The 25,270-nt window shown below is 50.2% G+C and overlaps 1 protein-coding gene across 1 annotated transcript; it reads right to left on the bottom strand.

The window, feature by feature from the left end:
* Positions 1-1,392: 1,392 nt before the first annotated feature.
* NRROS (negative regulator of reactive oxygen species) lies at positions 1,393-24,604 on the bottom strand. The gene is made up of 3 exons (XM_063622194.1): positions 23,137-24,604; positions 8,706-8,826; positions 1,393-3,633 (listed from the first exon to the last, which is right to left on the bottom strand). Exons 2-3 carry the CDS (start codon positions 8,811-8,813, stop codon positions 1,663-1,665), a joined length of 2,079 nt encoding a protein of 692 aa, XP_063478264.1. The 5' UTR covers positions 8,814-8,826; positions 23,137-24,604; the 3' UTR covers positions 1,393-1,662.
* Positions 24,605-25,270: the final 666 nt, after the last annotated feature.

Genomic DNA, 25,270 nt, shown 5'->3' with positions numbered 1-25,270 from the left:
GGAAATCAGGAGGGTCTGGTCTGATGTTGCGTTGGCTGATGGGACTTGCCCGGAAAGCTTCAAGGCAGCCTGAGCGACATCCACGGCACTAGGCTGGGCACAGTGCAGGAGGGAAAGGTGGGGTCATAATAAGAGCAAAGCCTAACAGGACCTGCCACTAATGCTATTGAATGTGGGGCCTGAGATGGCCTTGTTCAAACCTCTGTACAACATCCAAGGGAAGTTTCTCCTTTGTCAAAGTAAGACCACTGATTTTATCTCTTTGATTTGCCTAACCATTTCTGCTGACAGTTAGTCTGCATGGTAATAGCTATCAGTTTGTGGCATTTCTAGCCTCGCTCCCTCCCCACCCCTCCCCCGTTGTGTTTAATTCCTTTATGATTTAGTAAGCAGGGATTAAAAACTTTGAGGACAGTGTAAATTCTAAACTACCAAAGGACGGGGGCCGTGTCCTTGTTATCTTTTCTCTCAGGAGCAGACATTGTTGGTTAGTCATTGAACAGAGGGAGAAGGGAAGCTAAGAATCTAGTGAATACAGATACTAAACATCTGCTGAGAAGTTGTAAGCAATTTTTTGTGAAGAGTTAGGAGGGTTCACAAGTGAGCAGAATTCATTCCTTTCTGCATTCCTCTTTACTTCCCTTCAGAACGAGGACTGTCTCTGGCAGTCGGCTTACTGACTGGATAAACTCCGGGCCAGTTATTCTCTTAGTTTCTCCACGGAAGAGTCATGTCTGTCAGAGACTCTGGGTATGAAGCCAGGGCACCTGGAGAGGGCCCAGCTAGAGGTCCATTATTTTATTTATTTGTTTATCTTTTGAGATGGAGTCTTTCTCCATTGCCCAGGCTGGGGTGCAGTGGTGTGATCTCGGTTCACTGCAATCTCCGCCTCCTGGGTTCAAGCAATTCTCCTGTCTCAGCCTCCCAAGTAGCTGGGATTATGGGCACCCGCCACCACACCCGGCTAATTTTTGTATTTTTAGTAGAGATGGGGTTTCACCGTGTTGGCCAAGCTGGTCTCGAACTGCTGACCTCAGGTGATCCACCCGCCTCAGCCTCCCAAAGTGCTGGGATCACAGGACTGTTCTGACGGCAGTGGCCAGTCACACGGCAGGTGAGAGGTCTCATCTTATGATCTTATGTCAGACCCTCCAGCTGTGCTTTGAAATTCTTTGTTGTTGTTGTCGTCGTGCTATGAAATCCTTGTCCCTGGTGAATCCCCAGGGCACTGACTTACCGTGATCTCTAGCACCTGCTCTTGGAGTGCTTTTTCCAGTAGGTTGCATTGAATTGCTACCCTTTCGGCTCCATGGATGTCACCAAGGGGAGGACACTACAAAATAATCCAAGGGAAACCATGAAGGAACATTAAAAAAACAAACACAAGCTGCATTCAATTTAAAAAATATTTATGAGACACGTTGCCTTTTATTTCTAAAAAAGTCACTTAATAAATATTTTACCAAGATAATGAGGATGAATTATAATGATGGAAAAAGAACTTGGGCGGGGGCGTGGTGGGCGATGAGGAATGGAAACATGTTAAATTTTAATTGAAACTTCAATTCGTCAGACGTGGCCTCTGCATCACATCTTGAAAGCCGGCCGAGAAAGTGTCCTGTTGTGTGCAGACCGAATTTCGAGTCTTGGCACACAGCCAGGTCAGTAAACGGAGGACCAGTGGCAGCGGCTCTTGATGACCTGAAGCAGAGGCTTCTTAAAAGTGAGGACGATGACGGTGCAGGCCACCAGCAGGGTGAGGCAGCTGGGGAGGATGAGCACGAGGTAGAGCAGGCCCAGGTCCAGCCGTTCCCACTTGCAGTCCCGAGGCACGCGTCCGGGCAGCTCCGTCACGCGGATGATCTTGGAGGAGAGGTTGCAGGTGACCATGGCCCAGTCGGCCACCGTCTGCCCGTGCTGCAGGGCCCCCCAGCCGTCCACCCCACAGCAGTCATACGGATTCTGACTGAGGTAGACGGTCCGCAGACCTCTGGAGAGCTGCTCAGACACAGCCTTCTGGGGAAGGGCTGTGAGCGAGTTTCTGCGGAGATCCAGGGTCTCCAGGGCCAGGCTGCCCCCGAACCTCGGGAAGGTGGTCAAGCAATTTCCCGACAGATCTAAGTCCCTCAGATTCCCAAACCCAGAGAAGTCCAGCGCCATAAAGCTGGAGTGGAGGCCCATGTTCCTGAGAGACAGGACCTGTAACATGGGGGCGACGTCCCGGAGTGGGGCGAGGCTCCCATTCAGGACCCCCCAGTTGCTTGAGAGGTCTAAGTAGGTGAGCGAGGTCCCTTGGAATGGGCAGTCTGGCAATGCCCCCAGCCCACAGCCCTCCAGAGAGAGGCTCCTTAAAGATGCCATATTCCTGAAGTCCACACAGCTAGGGGGGCCCACCCGGTCCGAGGCAGCTGGCAGGGGACAAAGTGAGATCTGATTGTGGCTCATGTCAAGTGTAGTGATGTTCCTGGCATTGGCGAAGAGGCCAGGGGGGACGCCCAGGAGCTGGTTGGAGCTCAGGTTGAACAAGCGCAGGCTGCCCAGGCAGCTGGCGGGCCCCGGGGCCAGGTGCAGCTCTGACAGCTGGTTGTGGCTCAGGTCCAGCTCCGTGAGCGCTCCGGGGGGCTCGTGCTCCCGAATGTGAAGCGTCATCAGGCAATTCTGGTTGAGGTTCAGGTGGGAGAGGGAAGGCATTTTCCTCAGGAAGCCGTCTGGCAGGTACTGGAACTGGTTCTGGCTCATGTCCAGGAAGCGGAGATCTGCGAGGTCGCTGGAGGAAAACTCTTCCCAGAGGTTGACGGTGGTGATGTTGGTCACATTGCCGTCCACGAGGAGGAACTGGGCCACCATCTCCCTTGGCGACGAGGCGTTGTACAGGTCCCGGTAGAAGCCCATGTTGTTGTCGCGCAGCAGGAGGGTGTGCAACTTGCTGTACTGGGGCAGCAGCGGGAAAAACAGCAGCTGGTTGTGGGACAGGTCCAGCGTCTCCAGCTCAAAGGCAACCTCTCCCCCGGTCGCAAGGAACCACTCCAGGACGTTGTAGCTGACGTTGAGGAACCGCAGCTGTGTGAGCCCGAAGTCCACGATGCAGGGGAGGTTGTTGAAGGCCAGGTTGAGGTGTCTCAGCTCAGTCAGGCCGTCAAAAGCGCCTCCCTCAATCTCGAAGATGTAGTTCCTCTGCAAATCCAGCTCCCGGAGACGCTCCAGGCCCTGGAAGACGGAGTCATCCAGCCGCATGATGGTGTTCCTCGCCAGGGACACGGACTGCAGCGAGGAGAGGTTCTGGAGCAGGAGGGCTGCCATGTCCTCCGTCAGGGAGTTTCCTGACAAGTCCAGCCTCCGCAGACCCCGCAGGGCGTGGAGTGCGGCTGCCGCCTCTTTGTAGTTCTCTGAGAGGCGGTTGTCCCCCAGGACCAGGCTGCGCAGGTGGCCTTGCTCCTGGAAGGCGCCGTGGCCGATGCGTTCCAGGTGGCAGCTGTGCAGGCTGAGGCTCTCCAGGAGAGGGTAAGGCTGGAGGGAGTGATTCCACAGGGTCTTGAGAGGGTTGGCATCCAGGATGAGCGTCCGGGCGTGGGGCGGGAGGCTGCTGGGCACCGAAGCAAGGCTCTGCCCTCGGCAGTCAGCAGCTCCACCCACCTGCGGCCAAAACCACACTGGTCAGCAGGGAGGAGGCCCAGAGGCAGGCATTTATGCACAGAAACTTAGTTCATTTATCAGACTGTCCCTGTAACTGCTGGGGATGGCTCTAGGATGTTCATTTTAAAAATAGACAAGGCCAGGCACGGTGGCTTATACCTGTAATCCTAGCACTTTGGGAGGCAGAGGCAGGTGGATCACTTGAGGTCAGGAGTTCAAAACCAGCCTGGCCAACATGGTGAGATCCTGTCTCTACAGGAAATACAAAAAACTAGCCGGGCATGGTGGTGGACACCTGTAATCCCAGCTACTCCGGAGGGTGAGGCAGAGAATTACTTGAACCCAGGAGGCAGAGATTGCAGTGAGCCGAGATGGTGCCACTGCACTCCAGCCTGGCCACTGCACTCCAGCCTGGGCGACAGAGCAAGACTCCATCCCCCCCCAAAAAAAAAGGATTTGAGAGCTTTCACCTGCCTGAATTGTACAGAGAAGTAAAGTGGGTCTGGAGGGGAGAAGTGAAGAGCCAGTGGCCATGCTGGGACTGGAACCCAGGGCTCTGAATGCCCAGTTCAGTGCTTTTCCTAAACAGGGTTCTACTCTGATCGTACAGAATAAGGAGGCGGGAGGAACGAGGCCACCCCGGTCACACTGCAGAAAGCACACGTGCAGGATACTTTAATTCAGCCCCATGTTTTGCAAAATTGGCAAAAACAACAATCAGCCATAGGATGTCATTTAGGTGTCTAGGACAAAAATGGCTTTTTTGTTTTTTTGAGATGAAGTCTTGCCCTGTCACCCAGGCTGGAGTGCAATGGCGTCATCTCAGTTCACTGCAATCTCTGCCTCCTGGGTTCGAGCAATTCTCCTGTTTCAGCCTCCCAAGTAGCTGGGATTGCAGGCACATGCCACCATGCCCAGCTAACTTTTTTTGTATTTTTAGTAGAGATGGGGTTTCACCATGTTGGCCAGGTTGGTCTCCAACTCCTGACTTCAGGTGATCTGCCCGCCTCAGCCTCCCAAAAGTGCTGGGATTACAGGCGTGAGCCACCGTGCCCGGCCAGAAAAAAGTTTTAAGTGATAAGATAGAGGAGCAATGGCATAGAGGGCAGTGGTTGCCTACAGTTGTGGGCTCAATCCCAGAGGGCAAGTGTAGCAGGGCAACAGAGGAGGAAAATCCCGAGAGACAGGTTAGAAGAAGCACAGGTTTGGAGGACAGACTCAAGTCTGAATCTTGGCTCTACCACCACTAGCAGTGGAATTTCTTGGACCCTCGGGTTGTTTATCTGATAATTAAAATAAAACCTCCAATAATTAAACATTGATACTGTATTGACAGATGGAAAGCCAAACTCTTCTGTCACCTCCGCCTCTCTCTCAGAGAAATACCAGTCACCTTCTGTTCCATGTCTTTCTGGATCTTTCCTAAGATATTACCTACCTTTGTCTAAAAAACAAAAATAAGACCATACTGTGCAAACTGTTCAGTAACCTATTTTTCTTCCTCTGTCAATAACATAACAGATTTATTGCCTTGGCAGTACAAATAAATGTGATCATAATCTTTTTAGGAAGCATATGCATTCATTTCATGAATAGCACAGTGGTTGAAGCAAGAGTTCCAGGGCCAATGCTTCGTGGCTCTGCTTTTGTTCAAATCGGTGACCTTCGGATGGTTACGGAACCGAAAGAGACCTCCATTACCCTGCCTGTAAAACCGAAATTATACTTGTCATTTTCTCATAGCATTTTTTTTTTTCAGGATCAAGTGTGACTGTTTACGTGAAACACATTTACTGTGCCTAATAAATGTTAGCTGTAATTATTAGGATGATCTAATTAAATCATCTATTGTTGAGCATTTGGGTTTCTCTAATTTCCAGATGAACATTAGAAAGGATTTGCCAAGTTCTTTCCACATCCCCCTTCCCTCTTTGGTATTTTGATTGGGATTGCATTCTAATTACAAATTACTCTGGAAGAGAACTTATATCTTTTTTTTTTTTTTTTGAGATGGAGTCTCACTCCTGTCTTCCAGGCTGGAGTGCAATGGCGCCATCTCAGCTTGCTGCAACCTCTGCCTGCCGGGTTCAAGTGATTCTCCTGCCTTAGCCTACCAAGTAGCTGGGATTACAGATGCACACCACCACACCGGGCTAATTTTGTATTTTTAGTAGAGGCAGAGTTTTGCCATGTTGGCCACCCTGACCTCAGGTGATCCACCTGCCTTGGCATCCCCAAGTGCTGGGATTACAGGCGTGAGCCACCGTGCCCGGCCAGGTGTGTGTCTTTATGTGAGTGGCTGTTGCGCTCCTCCCTGGGTGCGGACTCACTGGAGAATGTTGTGGTCAGGGGCTTTCTTCACGTTATGGGGAGCTGTCCCACCACAGCTGCTGCAGTCGTGGGTCACACCTCTGCAATTCCCTGTGGCCCCGCTGAAGTGATGTAGAAGGACCATACGGCCATCCCAGAAGAGCTTACCATGTCCACTCTTTTTTTTTTTTTTTGAGACGGAGTCTTGCTCTGTCGCCCAGGCTGGAGTGCAGTGGCGCCATCTCAGCTCACTGCAACCTTGGCCTCCCGGGTTCAAGCGATTTGCCTGCCTCAGCCTCCTGAGTAGCTGAGGTCACAGGCAGCCGTCATCATGCCTGGCTAATTTTTGTATTTTTAGTAGAGACAGGCTTTCACCGTGTTGGTCAGGCTGGTCTCAAACTCCTGACCTCAGGTGATCTGCCTGCTTTGGCCTCCCAAAGTGCTGAGATTACAGGTGTGAGCCACCGCACCTGGCCAACGTCCACTTTCTAGTAAGGTCAAATGGATAATGTGATGAGGGCCAGTGGAGAGCACCCAGACTCTCCAGTTCTCAGTCGTCAACTCAGAAGAGCTGCAGGAAACCCACTCTTTGAGCTTCCTGGCAGCCAATTCTCTACTCCTGCCCAGTGGGCCAGAAAGTGTCAAGCAGAGGGTCTAGCCTGAACTCTGAAAGGCTGTTCATTTATCTCTCCTCTTCCTGTGCCTGGTAACCCCTGAATAACTGCTGTGTAGTTAATCCTTTATTGCCTCTGTAAGAGAATGCTGGAGGTCAAACATAGCAGAGATTAATAATAATATGAGTGATAACAGATAAAACGCATAGCACTTACCACCTACCAGGCACTATCCTGAGTGCTTTACATGTATTAACCCATTTAATCATCAGTCAACACAGCATGATGTTACTAGTGGACGTTATTATTACGTATGTATTCTACAGATGGAGAAACTATGACCTAGAGTGGCCCCAATGTCACCAGCTAAGGGTGGGGCTGGGTTTAAACCAGGCCAGTCTAGCGCGTAACCTCTATGTCATATTGGAATAGACTCTAGCACAGTGGTTATAGGTTACTACTAAAAGAGGTTAAAAACCATGACAGCTATGCTTTAGGAATACATATGTGAATGTAAGTGTTAGCCCTGACATCCAATTTGTCTTCCCAGTGCCTAGTATATAATATGGCTCAAGAAATGTTTATTAAATATGTGTTTCTATTTTTTTTTTTTGAGATGGAGTATCACTCTGTCACCCAGGCTGGAGTGCAGTGGCACGATGTCAGCTCACTGCAACCTCTGCCTCCCAGGTTCAAGCGATCTTCCTCAGCCTCCCGAGTAGCTGGGACTACAAGCACACGCCCCCACGCCTGGGTAATTTTTGTATTTTTAGTAGAGATGGGTTTTTACTATGTTGGCCAGGCTGGTCTCAACCTTTTGACCTCGTGATCTGCCCACTTCAGCCTCCCAAAGTGCTGGGATGACAGGCGTGAGCCACTGCACCTGGCCTAAATATGTGTTTCTTGAGCAGACTTTTGATATCATTGTTATATAGATGAAGGGGAAAATTACTGGAAATTTCTCGGTTTTGACCCAAGTCTACTTTCACATATAGGCTGAAAGTCCTGGAGAAGGCGCCTATAAAGGCTTGGGTATCCACACTCTGGGTCTTCTTAGCCTGAGCGTGGTCCAGGCTGCTGCCCTGCAGTGCAGCACGGCAGCGAGCCCTCCCTGCAGCTATGTAAGCCTTAGCGGTCGACTCGTCCACAAACTCCGAGGCAGGCTTCTCCAGCTTTCATGCACCTCACCCAGAGATTCTCATACCATCGGTGCAGCTCAATCATCCAGTTTTTTGTTTTGTTTTGTTTTTTTCTTTTTTGAGACAGAGTCTCACTCTGTCGCCCAGGGTGGAGTGCAGGGGTGTCATCTCAGCTCACTGCAACCTCCGCCTCCCGGGTTCAAGCAATTCTCCTCCTTCAGCTTCCCGAGTAGCTGGGATTACAGGCATGCACCACCACACCCGGCTAATTTTTGTATTTTTAGTAGAGACGGAGTTTCACCATGTTGGCCAGGCTGGTCTCAAACTCCTGACCTCAAGTGATCCGCCAGCCTTGGCCTCCCTAAGTGCTGGGATGACAGGAGTGAGCCACCGTGCCCGGCATTTTTTTTCTTTTTTTTTAAGACAAGGTCTGGCTCCATCACCTAGGTTGGAGTGCAGGGGCATGATCTCAGCTCACTGCAACCTCCACTTCCCGGGCTCAAGCCATCCTCACATCTCAGCCTCCCAAGTAGCTGGGACTATAGGTGTGTGCCACCACACCTGACTGATTCTTGTATTTTATAGAGATGTGGTTTCACCATGTTGCCCAGGCTAGTCTCGAACTCCTGGGCTCAAGCGATCTGCCTGCCTCGGCCTCCCAAAGTGCTGGGATTACAGGCCTGAGCCAATGCACCCGGCCTGAATCATCCAGATTTTTAACAAGTTGTTCTTGTTCCAGGAAGCTGCCCTAGGCTGGTCTCGGATGCCTCCTATCCTCAGCAGGCGTGAGAAAGGCGGGGCAAGGACTGCCTGGCTCTTCCCAGGCAGCATCTTAAAATCCTGTGGTGAAAGAGCAGCTGCACATGGCCCTGTGCTAGGCAGGCACAGAGTGATTCAGGCTCCTTCATTCTCTGCCCTTCCTGACGGACAGTCCGTCAGCTTTTCCAAATGGACCAAGCCTTGTCAGGACAGGAGCAGCCGACAGATCAGGGTTCAAGGGAAAACTCACCAACTTGCAGCCCCCCTGGGAAGCTGCTGCGGCTGTTCCGCTTCTGTTCCTCCAGTCCACTGCCAAGAAGTGAAAACCCAGGCAGAGCCAAAGGGGCAGCAACTCCATCTCAAGGGCAGCCCTGTGGACAGAGAGCAGGGAAGAGGTAAGTCAGAGAAGGACATCCCAGAGGGCTGTTTGTATTCTCGGGAGAAGGAGCCAGTTCCAATTCTGTGTGGTCTTGGAGCTCGCTGCAGCTCCACAGGTGCAGCCCACAGGGGACTCAAATACCTCCTTTAGCCAAGACTTCCAGCCTTTCACTGAAACTGTTGACAAGAACTCAATTTCATTTTGCCTCTACCATTTGGTGGACGGGTGGCTGAACACTAAACTTCAGTGAGTCCAGCACAGAAGGGAGAAGCAAAAAGCTTGAGTAACCAGGCCTCCAGTCACCTGGAGTTTCCCATATTTTGTAATTCTGCTGAAGTTTTCCTGCCTCCAGCTCCAATCGGCCTGATGCATCCCATGAGCTCAGTAAGTACTTGCCGAGTGAATGAATGAACAATTGGAGAGTGGACTGAGACGGAAACACGGATGGGGACCTCTGTCCCACAGAGTTACTCATCAGCTGCTGATGTGAGGCTGTTACAAAAGCGTTGATCCCTTTGGTTAACTCATTTGACTATGACCCTTTGAAAAAAGAGGTTTGATATTTTGCCTGGACAGGGGGAAAAACAGAGGGGAAAATGAAGAAGCAATCTTTGGATAGAATAAAGGTGGTTCACGAAACGTGGTTGCCAGCCTCTTGCCTGGCCAGTGCACACAGAACAGCAGTAATGAGAAAGCTTGAAGGTATACACGCACCAGCAGAGATTCAGAACTAAGAGGAGCCACAAGGGAAATGCAACATACTCATCGCATTTGCCAGGTGAACAAAGGCCCAGAGATACTACTCGAGGTTGTGGATGACCTTAGTGGCAGGGCTGAGAGCAACCCCGCCTCGCTCCCCGAGCTCCGATGAGTGAGCAGGGCAGTTTCTCCCAGCAGTGAGGCTGCACTCACTGCTGCCCTGCTGGGGACCTGACGCCCGGTGCATGCCCCCAGCTCTACATTCTGCAGACCCAGAGACAAGAGCTGGCCCCAGCATTCCATCTGCCCCTTCCTTGACACCCACCGGAGGCCCAGTGTCTGCCCTCCCATCTTCTCCTGGGACAGCGGCACCAGCTCACCCCACCTGCTCGCTCCAGCCACTCAGGGGCCTCGTCTTTCCTTTCTTCAAATGCATTTAGGGATCTTGAAAGCTCATTTTACCTTCTTGATCAGATTTGAATGCTCACCAGTGCAAACAGACTAATTGAAGAGCTAAATGAAACCGGGTAAGCCAGCTTTCACTTCAGGCCAGGCCAACTCCCCTTACTACAGAGAGAACCTCCAATGCAGAATTCACCAGAACTTGCCAGACACTGGGAATCCCCTTCCAGACCCACTTCTGCCTCTGCACCCACACAGGAATCATTATGTTGTAGCCGGCACAGGGGAGAGAGGGCAGAAGCAGAGGTATATGGGTTCCTGACCTCAGGAGCCCCCTAGCACCCTTCCCCGCCCCCACGCCCCTGAAACCTGGAATCACCACCACTGCCCACCATGAGATAAGGTTGCATAGTTTCAGATTTAGTAAATTACAAGGCATCATTTCAATGCTAGATACATCCTTATACTAACAAATTGTTTATCTGACATTCAAACTTCACTGGGCATCCTGAATTTTATTGAGGGGAGATGGGGAGGTAAGAACCCTCCCTTCCTCCCTGGCCGCTTCTGTCAGGCGTGGGGTGGTACCTGCTGCTGTGACTCTGATCTTTCTAGAAGAGCCAGCCCTGTATATTAAAGAACTGAATCTAGAGGTGTAAGGGGCAGGAGTGCAGATCCTTCAGCGAAAAGGCAACCTTCAGACTGGAAGGCAAGCTAGGCCTCGTGTCACCCTCAGGTGAGGCATTTTCATTTACGGGTCATCAAGAATTTTGCAAGTTTCAAACATATCCTCTCCTTCCTGCTCAACTCAGCCAACAAGCCCAGAAGAAAAACTTGCTGTGGCCCTGGGTATAGCTCCTTCTGGCAGGAAGCAGCAGGACATCATGGGAAGATCATGGAATTTGGAACCAAGCTGACCAGAGTTTGAATTCTGCCTCTGTTATTTGTTATTTGTCTTTCAGGAATTCAGACAAAGTCTCCAAGACTCGGAGAATCCATCTACAAAACGGGAGTAATAATAACTATTCCAGAGTTGCATGAGAATAAACCAGTCTCATGAATGTGGAAGGGCTTCGTGGCTGTAAAGGTAGTGAGTAACACAATTATTAATTATTACTTGTGAGTTCCAAACACCAGTGAGTTGACTGAGTGCTGGTTATTCCTGTGTAATCTCCAAGGTAGTTCAACAGCTACACAAAGTCTAAACTAAAGGCCTGAGTAATGTGGCTGGAAGGATGAATTATACCAACTAGTGTAAAACGTATGCAGGAAGGTTCGATTAAAAACTCTACATTCATAAATTGCAGAGCAAGGCTAACCCTGGGCACAGATGACTATGCTGGCTGACAGCAGGTTGTCCTCAGAGCTGTGCCTTGCCCTTCCCTGCTCTCCTCGGTGTGGCAGGGCTCTGACTTCTGAAAGCCGTGAAACTCAAACTCGGCTGTCACCTGGCCTCAAACTCTGCTGTCACCTGTCACAAACTCTGCTGGTTTAGTCAATGGAAGACACTCCTCCTGGGAGGTCAGACAGCAGAGGGCAGAAAGAATCCAGGGTATTTCTCTCCCTTCCTCTCTGCCTTGGACAGAGACATCCTAGAGTTTCTTCCGCTGACCCCTAGGCTCTGGTGACACCACCTCCTCCTCTTTGTTTTTGTTCGTTTGTTTTGTTTTTTTGAGACAGAGTTTTGCTCTTGGTGCCCAGGTTGGAATACAACGTTGCGATCTCACCTCACTGCAACCTCCGCCTCCCGGGTTCAACAATTCTCCTGCCTCAGCCTCCCAAGTAGCTGGGATTACAGGCGCCCGCCACCACGCCCGGCTAATTTTTGTATTTTTAGTAGAGATGAGGTTTCACCATGTTGGCCAGGCTGGTCTCGAACTCATGACCTCAGGTGATCCACCCACCTTGACCTCCCAAAGTGATGGGATTACAGGCATGAGCCATGGTGCCTGGCCCACCTCCTCCTCTTGTCCTCACACTACCTAGGTGAGGATAAGAAGCTTCCTGAAGCTGCTCATCGCTGTGTTGACTGTTTATTTGCTGCTTGCTTTCTCAGCCTTTTCCACCATGTGTTGCCACTTTCTTGCATTAAATATCCTCTGTCTTAAATAATCTGGGCAGTTTCCATTTCCTGGTTGGACCCTGACTGATACAATCATGTGAGAATGGCCATGACCCAGTGCTAAATTAAAAGTATGTAATGACTGTAAAGAAATAAAAGCTTTCAAAATAGTGGCCACTGAGGTTGAGAAACACTCTTCCTAGAGTGTGTAGCTGCAGAGAGCCTCCTCAGAGCCATGGCCCTGCAAAGAGTCCAAGGCAAACAATCCTCTTGCCATATCTCTCTGCAAAATCCGTGGCTCATCCCCTGCACGCACAGGACTGCTTCCTCTCCTCCCACTCATCCTCAGAGCTGAGGACCACGCCACAGCGCCTGCAGCTGTAAGAGGGCGTCTAAGCCAGCGTGTGCCCAGCATGCAGGAACAGGTGGAAAGTCCAGCCGCTTCCCGAGGGGCTGCCAGCTGGTGAGTGTTCCTGGGACCCTGAGCTGCCTGTTGCTCCTGTCTTGACGAGGTTTGGCCCATTTGGGACACTGCTGCATTCTAACTAGTTATCATGGAATGCTGTGAGTCTACTCCACAGCCAACCTTGTCTGTGAAGATGTGGTGTTGCTTTTTAGGCAGAGAAGACAACATGGTTTTCTGCCTCCAGACCTGGTCATAGTAAGAAAGTGGTGAAAAGATTCATTCATAAAAACAACATGAATGGAGGTTGTATTCTGCAACAAGAGAACGCTGACAGTGAGGAAGAAGAACGTACAGCCGCTGCAAAGAGTCTCCTTTGTTTTAGAAATTATGTTTGTTTGCGAACAGGTGCGGTGGCTCATGCCTGTAATCCCAGCACTTTGGGAGGCCAAGGAGTGGGGGGTCGCTGGGTCTCAGTAGTTCGAGACCAGCCTGAGCAAGGTGGCAAAATCCTGCCTCTCTAAAAAAAAATACAAAAATGGCCGGGCGTGGTGGCTCACTCCTGTAATCCCAGCACTTTGGGAGGCCGAGGCAGGTGGATCACCTGAGATCAGGAGTTTGAGACCAGCCTGGCCAACCTGGTGAAACCCTGTCTCTACTAAAAATACAAAAATTAGCTGGGTGTGGTGGCGGATGCCTGTAATCCCAGCTATTCAGGAGGCTGAGGCAGGAGAATCTTGAACCTGGGAGGCAGAGGGTGCAGTGAGCGGAGATCACGCCATTGCACTCCAACCTGGGCAGCAGAGCGAGACTCTGTCTCTAAAAAAAGAAATGCTACAGAGTAGCTCAGATCTGAACTTTGCTGTTGTTTTATTTTTAGAAAAGGACGCCGGATTTCTACTATTCAGGTGCATGCTGGATATCTGAATTGTTACCCTGCCCACAGTGATGGTCTCTCCTTGTTGGAGCTGCTGGGACACCTTACCGTCCCCACCTCCACCTCCCCTAACTGCTACTACGTGACAGCTGCTGCCAGAGCTGGGACCGGAACCTCCCTGCTAAAGGGGCTCTGAGCAAGTGCCACATGGATGTTACCACGTAGTTAAGCATTTTCTCCTCAAGGTAATCAGAGAAGCTGAAAAAGCTTTACGGAAAGAGGTCTCCTGGAGAAGTGGGCAGCTCTCGGGGCACCCTGTGCTAGAAACAAATATTTCTCCCTGGGTCTGGGGGAGGGCTCTCCAGAGGCAGAGTGCACACAGGTGCAGCGTGTAAATGTGTGACAGCGACACTCATGGACACACAAGGGCACATGGTGCCAGATGGAGGGCTCCATGAGAAAGGGAGTCTGCCTTTGACTGCAAGAAAAAGAGCAATTGCATCTGGGATCTGGGAGAATGGGAAGAGCAGCTGGTCACAGACCACCGAGAACAGATGATACAGAACAAAACCAACCCGCAGTCTGTGACCACTTCCAACAGTCCCTTCTCCAGGAAGCACTGGGAAGTCTCAGGCAAGCAGCTCTGGTCCCTCTGATTCTTTGCAAAACATTAGGATGACCTCAACTTTCACCAAATGTCCAAACTCAACACCCCCGTGGTGAGAGGTCCTGCCATTCTGAGCCTCTGAGTGTGGTGCCTTAGGAAACAGGGTACTGTCCTGGTGGAACGCCTGCAGGAACACTTGCCCTGAATCCAGTCATGAGGAAAGCCTCTGACAGATCCGGGCTGTAAGACGTCCTGCAAGGTAACTGGCCTGGACTTCTCAAGAGTTAGTCTTGAAAAACAAAGAAAGGCTGGGGTGCGGCTGGGGGTGTCAGTTCTAGATTATAAGTGACTAACAAGCATTTAACCAAGTGCAGTGAATGAACCTTGAGTGGATGTTGGAATTTTTTTTTTTTTTTTTTTTTTGAGACAGAGTTGCACTCTTGTTGCCCAGGCTGGAGTGCAATGGCATAATCTCGGCTCACTGCAACCTCCGCCTCCCGGGTTCAAGTGATTCTCCTGCCTCAGCCTCCTGAGTAGCTGGGATTACAGGCATGCACCAGCACGCCTGGCTAATTTTGTATTTTTAGTAGAGCTGCGGTTTCTCCATTTTGATCAGGCTGGTCTTGAACTCCCGACCTCAGGTAATCCACCCAACTCAGCCTCCCAAAGTGCTAGGATTACAATTGTGAGCCACTGAGCTTGGCCCGATGTTGGATTTTAAAAAGTCTCTAACAGAAAAATACGAGACAATTGGGGAAATTTAAATATGCATAAGCGATGTGTTTTCAAATGCGCAGATGATATGAGGTTATTGATAATGTCTGCAGGTCGGATAACAAGCCTGTGGTTATGTAAGACATCGCCTTTATTGTTAGGAAATGCATGCTGAAGCACTTACAGGGAACTTTCATGATGTCCGTAATTTATGTAACCTACCTTCAAATGGCTCAATAGAGATGGTAAAGGAAAATATTAGTACTTGGGTAAATTTAGTATTATACTTTCTTGTAAACTTTTCTGTAAGTTTTAAAGTACTCACATTTAAAAATGAGGAAAATGAAATAAATGTTCCTGAAAAGAGATGTAAAATTATGGTAATCTTTGTCCCCATATTTCCAGGAATTATTAACATACCTTTTTCAAACACTCTTCTCAGAAAGGTGCTTAGGAAACATTTGTTATGTTAAAAATGGAAATACAGGCTGGGCACAGTGGCTCACACCTGTAATCCCAGCACTTTGGGAGTCCGAGGTGGGTGGATCACCTGAGATCAGGGGTTCGAGACCAGCCTGGCCAACATAGAGAAACCCCGTCTCTACTAAAAATACAAAAATTAGCCAGGTGGCCGGGCGTGGTGGCTCACACTTGTAATCTCAGCACTTTGGGAGGCCAAGGCCAGCAGGTCACCTGAGGTCAGGAGTTTGAGACCAGCCTGACCAACATGGTGAAACCCCGTCTCTACTCAAAATACAAAAATTAGCCAAGCATAGTGGCAGGTGCCTGTAATTCCAGCTACTCGGGAGGCTGAGCCAAGAGAATCATTTGAACCTGGGAGGCAGAGGTTGCAGTGAGCCGAGATCATGCCATTGCACTCCAGCCTGGGCAACGAAGTGGGACTCTGTCTCAAAAAATAAAAAAAAAGCAAAGAACCGATTGTGATCTTTGGTAAATTAATACATTCCTATATTTTGAAAAAGTAAATATTGCAATGGTGGATGCATTAACAAGAACTTGAAACTGAAGATTAGAACAACAGACATTTAGAATTGTGATGTGTGAATTCAGAGCTTGTGATTTGCTTCTCTAGCTTTCTCTTAATAATGAATTTGTTAAAATATAGACAATACAATGGTTTTGACTTTTTCCCCCTAAGAACTGTCTCACACCCTGCAGGTAGAACAGAAAATTGGCACACTTTTTCTGAAGAACAATTTAGCACAGTTTATCAAAGACCTTGAAAGTCTGGATTCTTTTTGATTCAATGATTCAATTTCTAGGAATTTATCCTAAGGAAATACAATGTACATAAAAATATTTTAAAAGGAAAATTCATTGTAACATTAGTAATAACAATAAAAAAGTGGAAACCATCAAAGGTCCCTAATGGAAGCACTGGCTAAATAAGTTAAGATAAAACCACACGACAGGAAAGACGTGGTGTGATAAAAACGCTTTGGTAGCAATATGTTGATTGACACAGAAAGATGTTCATAATAAAATAATATCAAGGAAAGGAAAGTGTAAAGCAGAATGTGTAGCATAATCCCCAAGTTTGCTAAAAGAATATGCAGGCCAGAGAGGTGAAATGAGAGGCACGCGGTGGCCCGGCGAAGGCAGCGCCATGGTTCCCAGCACTGGTTAAACGTAGATCTCTGATTCCCACCCGAACCTCGCACTCCCGGTCAGCCTGGGCTCTCCCGGGGCTTGTGGCAAGGGACGCTCTGGGAATGGATGAGGCTCTGCCTCCACCTGGAGGGGGATTTAGAGGCCACAGCAACCCTTCTTCCCGTGGGCCCTTCCCACAGCGACTCCAGACAGCCAGTGTGAGGAGCCTGCTTTGAGCACCTCCCTGCTCAGCCCTCATTTCCTCAGGGCCACGAATAAGCCAACTGGCTTCCCTACGCGGTCAGCATCAGCCTGGTAGGGCCAGCAGAGGTCAGTTCACCTTGTCCTGTTCCATGCCCACAGGCTGCATCTGGCCACAGGTCTTAATAAATGCAAACCTGCTCCCACTAGGAGGTGACACCTCGCCCTCGCATGCTGGTGGTGGCTGGGGATGGGTCCTCGGTGTCATCTTTCTATAGGAGAGACCCACATAATCTCTGCCGATAGGTGCTCAACCGCACAACACCTTAGCATCTGATTTCCCTTCAGTATCACAAGTTTGTTGCCTCTGGTCACTTCTAAGGGAGGGACTACCTGCCACCGCCCTTCTCGATAAGGAGGAGCAGGTGGGACCTGTGTAGAGGAAGGGACCCTGGGCTGGGGAAGGAGACCTGGGCCCAAGTCTGGCTCCTTCACTCTGGTGGTGGCCATGGAGGACAGCACTTGCCCTGATGACCTCACAGGGTTGTGTCGAGACTGAATGGGACAGTGTGTGTGAAAAGGCGTTGTCGACATAAGGGAATGTTTGGACTTCAAGTTCAGTGGGCGGGGGACCCCACCAAGTCCTCCAAGGCCTGCAGGAGGACACTCCCCCACTGGAGGGGGACAGACGCTTTCTATAGTGAGACAAAGTGGTGTATGAATCAAAGGGAAAGCAGAGTTCCTCGGTGCAAACAGCAAGCTGGTGTTGAAGGAAATACAGTGAAGGAGAAGTAGCTTTCATCCCTTCTCCCACCCCCGGGAGCTGCAGCATGTGGACCCTGGGACGTCCAGGGGAGAAGAGAGCACCCAGGGTCCACGGTAGACTGTGGGCAGGGATTTTGTATGGGTGATGACAGCGGCTTAGTGGCCACAGTGGGAAAACAATGAAAATATATCCCCCCAGCCGACTACTTGGTTTCCTTGAGAAGGTGTACGATTGAAGAATGAAAGGATGTGGATTCCTGACAAGAGGCCGATTCAAAGGTCAATTCAGTGGTGTTCGAGGTCTGCATAATCGCTCCCAGATTCTGTCCGGGCCCTTCACTGTGACAGCTCACGCTTGCTGAGTGTTCACCTTGCAACACCGGCTGTACCAGGTACTTTACATATAATTCCCACAAAAATCCTAGCAGGTAACCGTTGTCATCTCCATTTCACACTTGGTCAATGGGGGCTCACACAGGTTTAGGCCATATAGCTAGAGAATGTTAGAGCCACAATTCAAACCCAGGTCTGTGACTTCCGCGTCAACTCAACCTCAATACCACAAGCCCCAGCCACCCTGGGATGCCTGCGATCCTTGACTAAATCACGCATGCTCACACGCTCTGTCCTCTGTGGGAAAGGCTCTTTCGCTAGTCTTGTTCACCTGCAAAGCTCTTATTCATCCTGCCAGGCTCAGTGCTGGTATCACCTCCTCATCACAAACTAATAGTTCAGTGGAGCAATAACCCAGTAATTCATATGACAGTGTGTTATAGGCAGTTACAGCTCCTATGGAAGTTTTCTAATTTCTTATTATTTGATTTTTATGATCATGACAAGGAATGTGAACAGTTACTAGGTACTGTTAGTCATTTAACTTTTCCCCAACAGCATACATCTCTCCATCTATCTGTCCTTCCGTCCATCTTTCTTTCTCCTTTTTTTTAGAGTTCTCGCTATGTTGCCCAGGCTGGAGTGCAGTGGTTATTCACAGATGGGATTGTAGCACACTACAGCCTCAAGCTCCTGGCCTCAAGTAAGGCTACGGAGTAGCTGGGGCTACAGGCACACAGCACCACCCACACTACCTTTCTTTTTTTTTTTTTTTTGACAGAGTCTCACTCTGTTGCCAGGCTGGAGTGCAATGGTGCGATCTCCGCTCACTACGATCTCTGCCTCCGGGTTCAAGAGATTCTCCTGCCTCACCCTCCCAAGTAGCTGGGATCACAGGCACCAGATCACCACAGATCACCATCACACCTGGCTAATTTTTGTATTTTTAATAGAGATAGGGTTTCACCATGTTGGCCAGACTGGTCTCAAACTCCTGACCTCAGGCGATCCACCCGCCCTGGCCTCCCAAAGTGCTGGGATTACAGGCGTGAGCCACTGCGCCCCGCCTGATCGTGCATTTCAAAGTACATTGCAGTCACTGATATACTTTCCTTTAAATATTTCAGAATGCATATCAAGGGATTTAACTTTTTTTTTGTTTTTTGAGACGGCGTCTCGCTCTGTTACCCAGGCTAGAGTGCAGTGGTGTGACTTTGGCTCACTGCAACCTCCGCCTCCAGGGTACAAGCAATTCTCCTGACTCAGCCTCCCAAGTAGCTGTACCATGCGGTGCCTGATATTCTGAACAGCACCCCTGAGTGTATCACGGGACCATGGCCTTCTGTGGAGACAAAGCAAGATGGGGGCTGTCAGAGGCCTTCAAAATGGCTCTAACATTGTCTAGCCAAAGAGTCTAGAAGAAAACTGGGGATTTGGAAGGAGATGAGAAGCTGAATGGAAGCATCAGTTTAAGGACCTGAGGAAGGGCCCAATAATCTAGAACAAGAGAAAGGCCATTGGGGGAGGCCCATGAGGAGGTCTCAGGGTGCCAGGCTGGCTGGTGACACGGAGACCACTAACTTGCTGAAGTTGAAGGAGGTGGTCCAGGACCAGGCAGGGAAAGCCCTGCTCCCCACTGAGCCTGCAGGGCCGAGGGAAAGGGCTCAGCCTTGGTGTCTGAGGACCACAGAGGGGAGACACTGCAAGGGCAGAAGAGACTTCAGGGATCAGGGCTGGAGCAGGAGAGGAGTGAATGACAGTAGGGAGGAGCAGCAGGAGTCCGTGTCCAGCTGACATCTGAAATGGAGTGACATGAGCTTAGGAGAACACGATGTGTACCCCAGGGTGGGCCCCTGCCAGGCACTGTGGGTGTGGGGCTGCCTCAGACACTTAGCTCCTGCATGAGAACAGACGGGAAAAGACGGAGCCTTACGTGCTTTCTCCTGGGAGAAATCCCCTCCCGGTCCTTCTCTTTCTTGGAGGTGGCAGCAGAAAGTTGCTTGGTGCACATGGCGCAGCACCTGACTTAGGCAACCTTTTGGGTTGGGGCTGGAGGAGGGGAGTCCCTGTGACCTCACCAGGCTTTGTGGCCGCATTGAGCCTATCCAGTACCAGCCTGCTCCTCGCGCCCTCCTCGTGGGTGAGGACCATGACAAGGTTCCACTTCCCCCTTTCTTCACTCTGTTCACTCTGAAATCCCTCAGGCATTAAAGTGAAGAAAGACACATTGGCTTGGTCTCAGCGCCTGACCCCATTCGCTCTGGAAATTGGTTGGTTTCGCCTACTCACATTCATTTCTCCTTCTGGTAAAAACTCCTCAATTCCCCTTTGAGAAAATCACCCCCTTTCTTTCCTTTTTTTCTTTAGAAAATGTTTAATTGCAGTAAAATACACAAAACATGAAAGTGATTATCTTTTTTTTTTTTTTTGAGACAGAGTTTTGCTCTTGTCGCTCAGGCTGGAGTGCAATGGCGCAATCATCTCGGCTCACTGCAACCTCAGCCTCCAAGTTTCAAGCGATTCTCCTGCCTCAGCCTCCCGAGTAGCTGGGATTACAGGCGTCCACCACCACACCCAGCTAATTTTTGTATTTTTAATAGTGACGGGGTTTCATCATTTTGGCCAGGCTGGTCTCAAACTCCTGACCTCCTGATCCACCCGCCTCGGCCTCCCAAAGTGCTGGGATTACAGGGATGAGCCACCACGCCCGGCCGAAAGTGATCATCTTAACCGTTTTTAGGTGTACAATTCAGTAGTGTTAAGTACACTTACACTGCTGTGCAACCATCCCCCTTCCTTTCTGAAAAAGGCTGTATGTCTGGGTCTGATCCCAGCTCCTGGTTCCAGGGTGGGGCCTGTGAATAAGGCTGGGCCCGTGAGAGCGCTCCATTTTCCTAACACAGGCTCATCATAAAAGCCAAGCCCATGAGAATCAATCCAAGGGCAGTTGCTAGAACTCATGGAAAGGAGACTTGCTCTTTCTGTTTCAGATGCCAAACCAGTAGGAATACAGCTGGAGTTGCAGGCAGCCATCTTTGTCACCAGCTCCAGGACTTACCTGGTAAAGAGGCCCACAGAGAGGAAGGCAAAGCTGAGGAATGGAGACAGATGGATTCCTGGCAATGCCGTTTGAGCATTTGGACTCAGCCATGCCTGAAACTATTGCCTGTACACTTTTCAGTTATTTGAAACAATAAATTCTTTTTTTTTTTTTTTTTTTTTTTTTTTGCTGAAGCATATTTATGTTGGTTTTTTGTCATTTGCTACCAAACCAATCTATCCAAGAATCTGATTCTTGAACTCGGGTTTATTGTTGCATGTGAGGCTTATAAGATCCAAGCATTGATGTCCTTTTTCCTTCACGTCTCTGAGCTTTCAGAAATCATCACCTAACCTAGCCCTGAGCCCCATCACAGACTGACCACATGACATTTGTTTCATGATGAAGTTGAGAAAAATGGTTTGGGAGGAAAGTGAGTATAATAAAGAAGTTCCACCAAAGGCAAAAAAATGATAAATGTTTGTCACTGACGTGCAATGACACATCAACAAGCGTCAGTGAGCACAGACATCTGTAAGTGTGTTACACACACAGCATGTCCTAAGAAAGACAGTGTTTTCAGTCGTGGTTGAAAGTCCACCCTCTCCTAACTTCTGAGGCTCTAAAATGGATCTGCACCTGATGTGAGGCACAGTCACTGTCCATACGAGAGTCTGGTGCACGCTTTGCAGTGTGCCGCAGCCAGAATGCAGGTTGTCATCAGTACTAGCATCTCTCTTCCAAAAGAGTGAAGACTAGAGACAGACAGGTCAATGTATTCTTAATGCACAACCCAGAACAAAGATACTAGGCGTCTGCTCTCTGTTTTGGAGTCTACCATCTATGTCTCATCATCAAAGAGCAGCAACTCTTGGATGATGAATTTAAAAACCATGAAAGATTAAGTTTATATGTGTTTTCATGAAGTTCCCATCCATGAGGGTACTCATTAGATGAAAGCTGGGTGTGGTGACTCATGCCCACACTCCCGGCACTTTAGGAGGCCAAGGCAGGAGGACTGCTTGAGCCCAGGAGTTTGAGACCAGCCTGGGCAACATAGCAAGATCCTGTGTCTACAAAAAAATTTTAAAAATTAGCTGGCATGGTGGTGTGCACCTGTTGTCCTAGCTACTCAGGTGACTGAAGCAGGAGGATTATTTGAGCCCAAGAGTTTGAGGCTGCAGTGATCTGTGATTGTGCCACAGAACTCCAGTCTGGGCAACAGAGCATGAGCCTGTCTCTAAAAATAAGTAAATATATATATATACTTTTAAAAATGCCTTCTTTGTGAAGCTGAGTTTTTTTTTGTTTGTTTGTTTTTTGTTTTGTTTTGTTTTGTTTAACCTAAAGGCAGGAGTTAAGGTTTTTTCCTGGGCCCATGATTCTACAATCTCCTTTAGGAACTCTCAGGCATACACATACGAACCTAAGGGGTGTGTGAGGAGAACAAATACGTATTGTAAATGTAAAGCCCAGCAAACCCTCAGCATCCACAGGAACAGTCTGTGTGTCACAGCCGGCAGGTGAGGAGCACCCAGGAAAGCATGGAGGGTCATAGACTCTGAATGTTTCTAGCACCCAGACTCCTAACAGGCTGTGCCCATCATGAAGAAGCCTCCAGTGGGGACCCCTCAGCCCCTCCGGAAGCACACACAGCAGCCCTGACCAGCCCTGTCCGGAGTCTCCATTCTTAGGACCCCGATCCAGCCTCCTCCAGCCCCAGCCACCAACTGGCACGTGTTCACCTTCTCTCAGAGGCAGCACAAAGCCACACCAGTGGCTCCTTACTTCTTTTTCCGTCTAGCTCCTGGGTACGTGGGGAAGCACGCTGACCCCTTGAGAAGCCGGCCCACGTGCAGAGGCCACTAGGGCTACGGAAGAGCATCCGAGTCCTGGTCGCCCTCCTCTTAGTCTCCCGCTGATAAGCCATGGATCTAAGGCCAGGCTAGGATCCGAGTCACAGAGCCCCAGTGAATCTCCCAAGGGCAAACGGTCTGTGGGAGAAGGGGCTTTGCACATCTTCACAGCTGTGTCCCCAGGGCCTTGGACAGGCCTGGCACGTGGACGGCATCTGTGAACAGGTGTTGCTGTTAACCAGTCTCAGTGTCTTCATCTATGAAATAGTGGCTCTCAGTCCACGCTGCGGGGCAGGAAAGGCGAGCCCAGCGCTCAGCATGCTGAGTGTGCACACAGCGGTCTCATCATACCCGGTCGCCCAGCCCAGGGAGGGAGCGTCTCTGTTCCCATTTTGCAGATGAGAAAACTGAGGCTCGGAAACCTTATTATAACTGTCTGCTCACATGCTCCCCGCAGAGCCAGGACTCAAACCCACGTCTGAGAATGAAGCCCTCGTGGTGTCCACTACACCGCACCGCCGTTTGCAGCTTTCCACCTCCACCCGGAGCTGCGGCCCCCGCGCCCAGCACAGAAGCGGCGGTGCCTGGATGCAGCCGGCCACAGCTTCCTCCAGCCCCGAGCCGCGGGCCCGCGGGCGCTGACCTCCTACCGCCCAGCCTCGCTCGCGCTTGCCCACCTGGAGAAGGGCCCCGGCCGTCCCCCGGGGACGCCCCCACGCAGGAAATACTCACGGCTGCCGCAGGCGCAGGCGGCTCCGCGGGGCGCATCCTCTCCGGGGGCTCCGGCCTCCTCGAGAGCAGCCGAACGCGGGGCTGGGCTGCCTCCTTTCTGTGGGGCATCAGATTATTTTAGCACTAGCGGAAGGAACAGACGGAAACTGAAGTCACATGGAGAGCGGGCTGCTCGGCGGCTCAGCACAGGCTCACTCAGACCGGGCCTCCTAGAGGGAACTGCAGCGCGGGGGAGGGGCGGGCGGGGCGGCCCCGGAACACCTGCCGGCCTGGTGGCCCAGCAGCGGGGTATTTAAATGAGTTTCCAGCAATGCTAACGAGGCTCCCCCGGCTTTCTTGCGTTGGTGCCTTTGCAGGGCTGGGGGTGGCCAGCTAGGAGACCCTTGCCTGTGAGGTCTGCTGATCAGAGACTTTTCTACAAGGTTCCAGCCAAGGACCAAGCAGGGGCCAACTTTGGGGACGGCGGCACCACTGGAAAGAGGGACAGCCTGTCGTCTGGAAGGGTCAGCCACGCAGCTAGTCTGTCTTTTATCCACTCAGCCAGTCCTTGTGGATAATCTCCTTTACGGACCCTCACTGTGTTAGAAAGAAGGGGAATTGCTTTGTCGTGGGCTGTCAGAGAGTGCCAAGAGCTTCTTGATCTTAGACCGCGTGGATGGGTTTTTTTGTACCTGATGTGTACAAAGTTCCCTGCCAACTCTTGCCAAGAATTCAAAGGAATTAGAAGAACTGATAATATAGCCATCATCGAAGCGGCGCCAGACACTGTGCAAAGAGCTTTATATGCATGATCCCAGCGCTCCTGTTCTCGAGGAACTACTGTCGTCTAGAGAAGGTGAAATACTTACAGTGCCTGCCGCATGTAGAGTGACGTGGACCACCCTACTCGGGGGCTCAGGGAGGGGCCTCCAGTTCTGATCTCTCCTTCCCCTTCAAATCTGGAACGCCGAAGTGTCCTGCAGGATTGGGCCACCTCTCTTATAGCCTGTGATTTGTGATTGTGTGTAGCACCGTCCATCCTAAGAGAACAGGAGCCAAGTCCTTTTCACTCCAAACATCTGGCACATTGTCTCTGCTTTATACAATACTCACTCATGGCTGGGCGCAGAGGCTCAGGCTTCTAATCCTAGCATTTTGGGAGGCCAAGGCAGGTGGACCGCCTGAGCGCAAGACCAGCCTGGGCAACATACTGAGACTCCGTATGTTCAAAAAATTTAAAACTTAGCCAGACCTGGTGGCACGCACCTGTAGTCCCAGCTATTTGGGTGGCTGAGGTGGGAGGATCACCTGAGCGCAGGGAGGTTGAGGCTGCAGTGAGCCAAGATCACACCATTGCACTTCAGCCTGTGTGATAGAGTGTGACCCTGTCTTTAAAAAAATAAGAATAATTTAAAAAATAAAATATTATCTCATAATGGTAATAACAATGACACCAATGAAAAAGCTAAATAAAGATCAAATTGTTGCAAACCCAGGTGCCTGATTCAGGCCTCTGTCTCTCCTGTATGCACATTCTCTACTTCATGTCTTTTGTGTCCACCAACCTGTTGATAACTCCCCAATTTTAATTTCTAGCTCCAACATTCTCTTCCACGAGAGAAGATCCAGACTTGCATTTTTAACTCTCTACTGGTCAATCAACTGCTACATGTCCCAGAGTCACCATAACACGATGTATCCCAAACTCAACTCTCTCTTTTTTTTTTGAGACAGTCTTGCTCTGTCACCCAGGCTGGAGCAGTGCTGCGATCTCGGCTCACTGCAACCTCTGCCTCTCGGGTTCAAGTGATTCTCCTGCCTCAGCCTCCCAAGTAGCTGGAATTACAGGCACCCACCACCATGCCCAGCTAATTTTTGTATTTTTAGTAGAGATGGGATTTCACCATGTTGGCCAGGCTGGTCTCAAACTCCTGACCTCAGGTGATCCGCCCGCCTCAGTCTCGCAGAGTCCTGGGATTACAGGCGTGAGCCACCGTGCCTGGCCCCAAACTCAACTCTTATCCTTTGTCCCAGCAGTTTCTCTCCTGTATGGCTGTCACACTTTATGGTATGTTTCAGCCCAGGCAGCCCAGCCCTCACAGACTTCATCCTTCATATTGAATTGACCCCCAATTCCTGCTGATTCTAACTCAGA

Source organism: Symphalangus syndactylus, chromosome 17 (genome assembly GCF_028878055.3).
Source record: "Symphalangus syndactylus isolate Jambi chromosome 17, NHGRI_mSymSyn1-v2.1_pri, whole genome shotgun sequence".
Classification (NCBI taxonomy): domain Eukaryota; kingdom Metazoa; phylum Chordata; class Mammalia; order Primates; family Hylobatidae; genus Symphalangus; species Symphalangus syndactylus.
Note: the sequence above shows the minus strand (reverse complement) of the source record. Positions and strands in the feature narration are given on the sequence as shown.

Coding starts and splice junctions, on each gene's coding strand:
- NRROS (XM_063622194.1), bottom strand. CDS start 8,813: ATGGAGTTGCTGCCCCTTTGGCTCTGCCTGGGTTTTCACTTCTTGGCA. Junction 3,634..8,705: donor CCCAGGGGGGCTGCAAGTTG/GTGAGTTTTCCC, acceptor TTTTGGCCGCAG/GTGGGTGGAGCTGCTGACTG.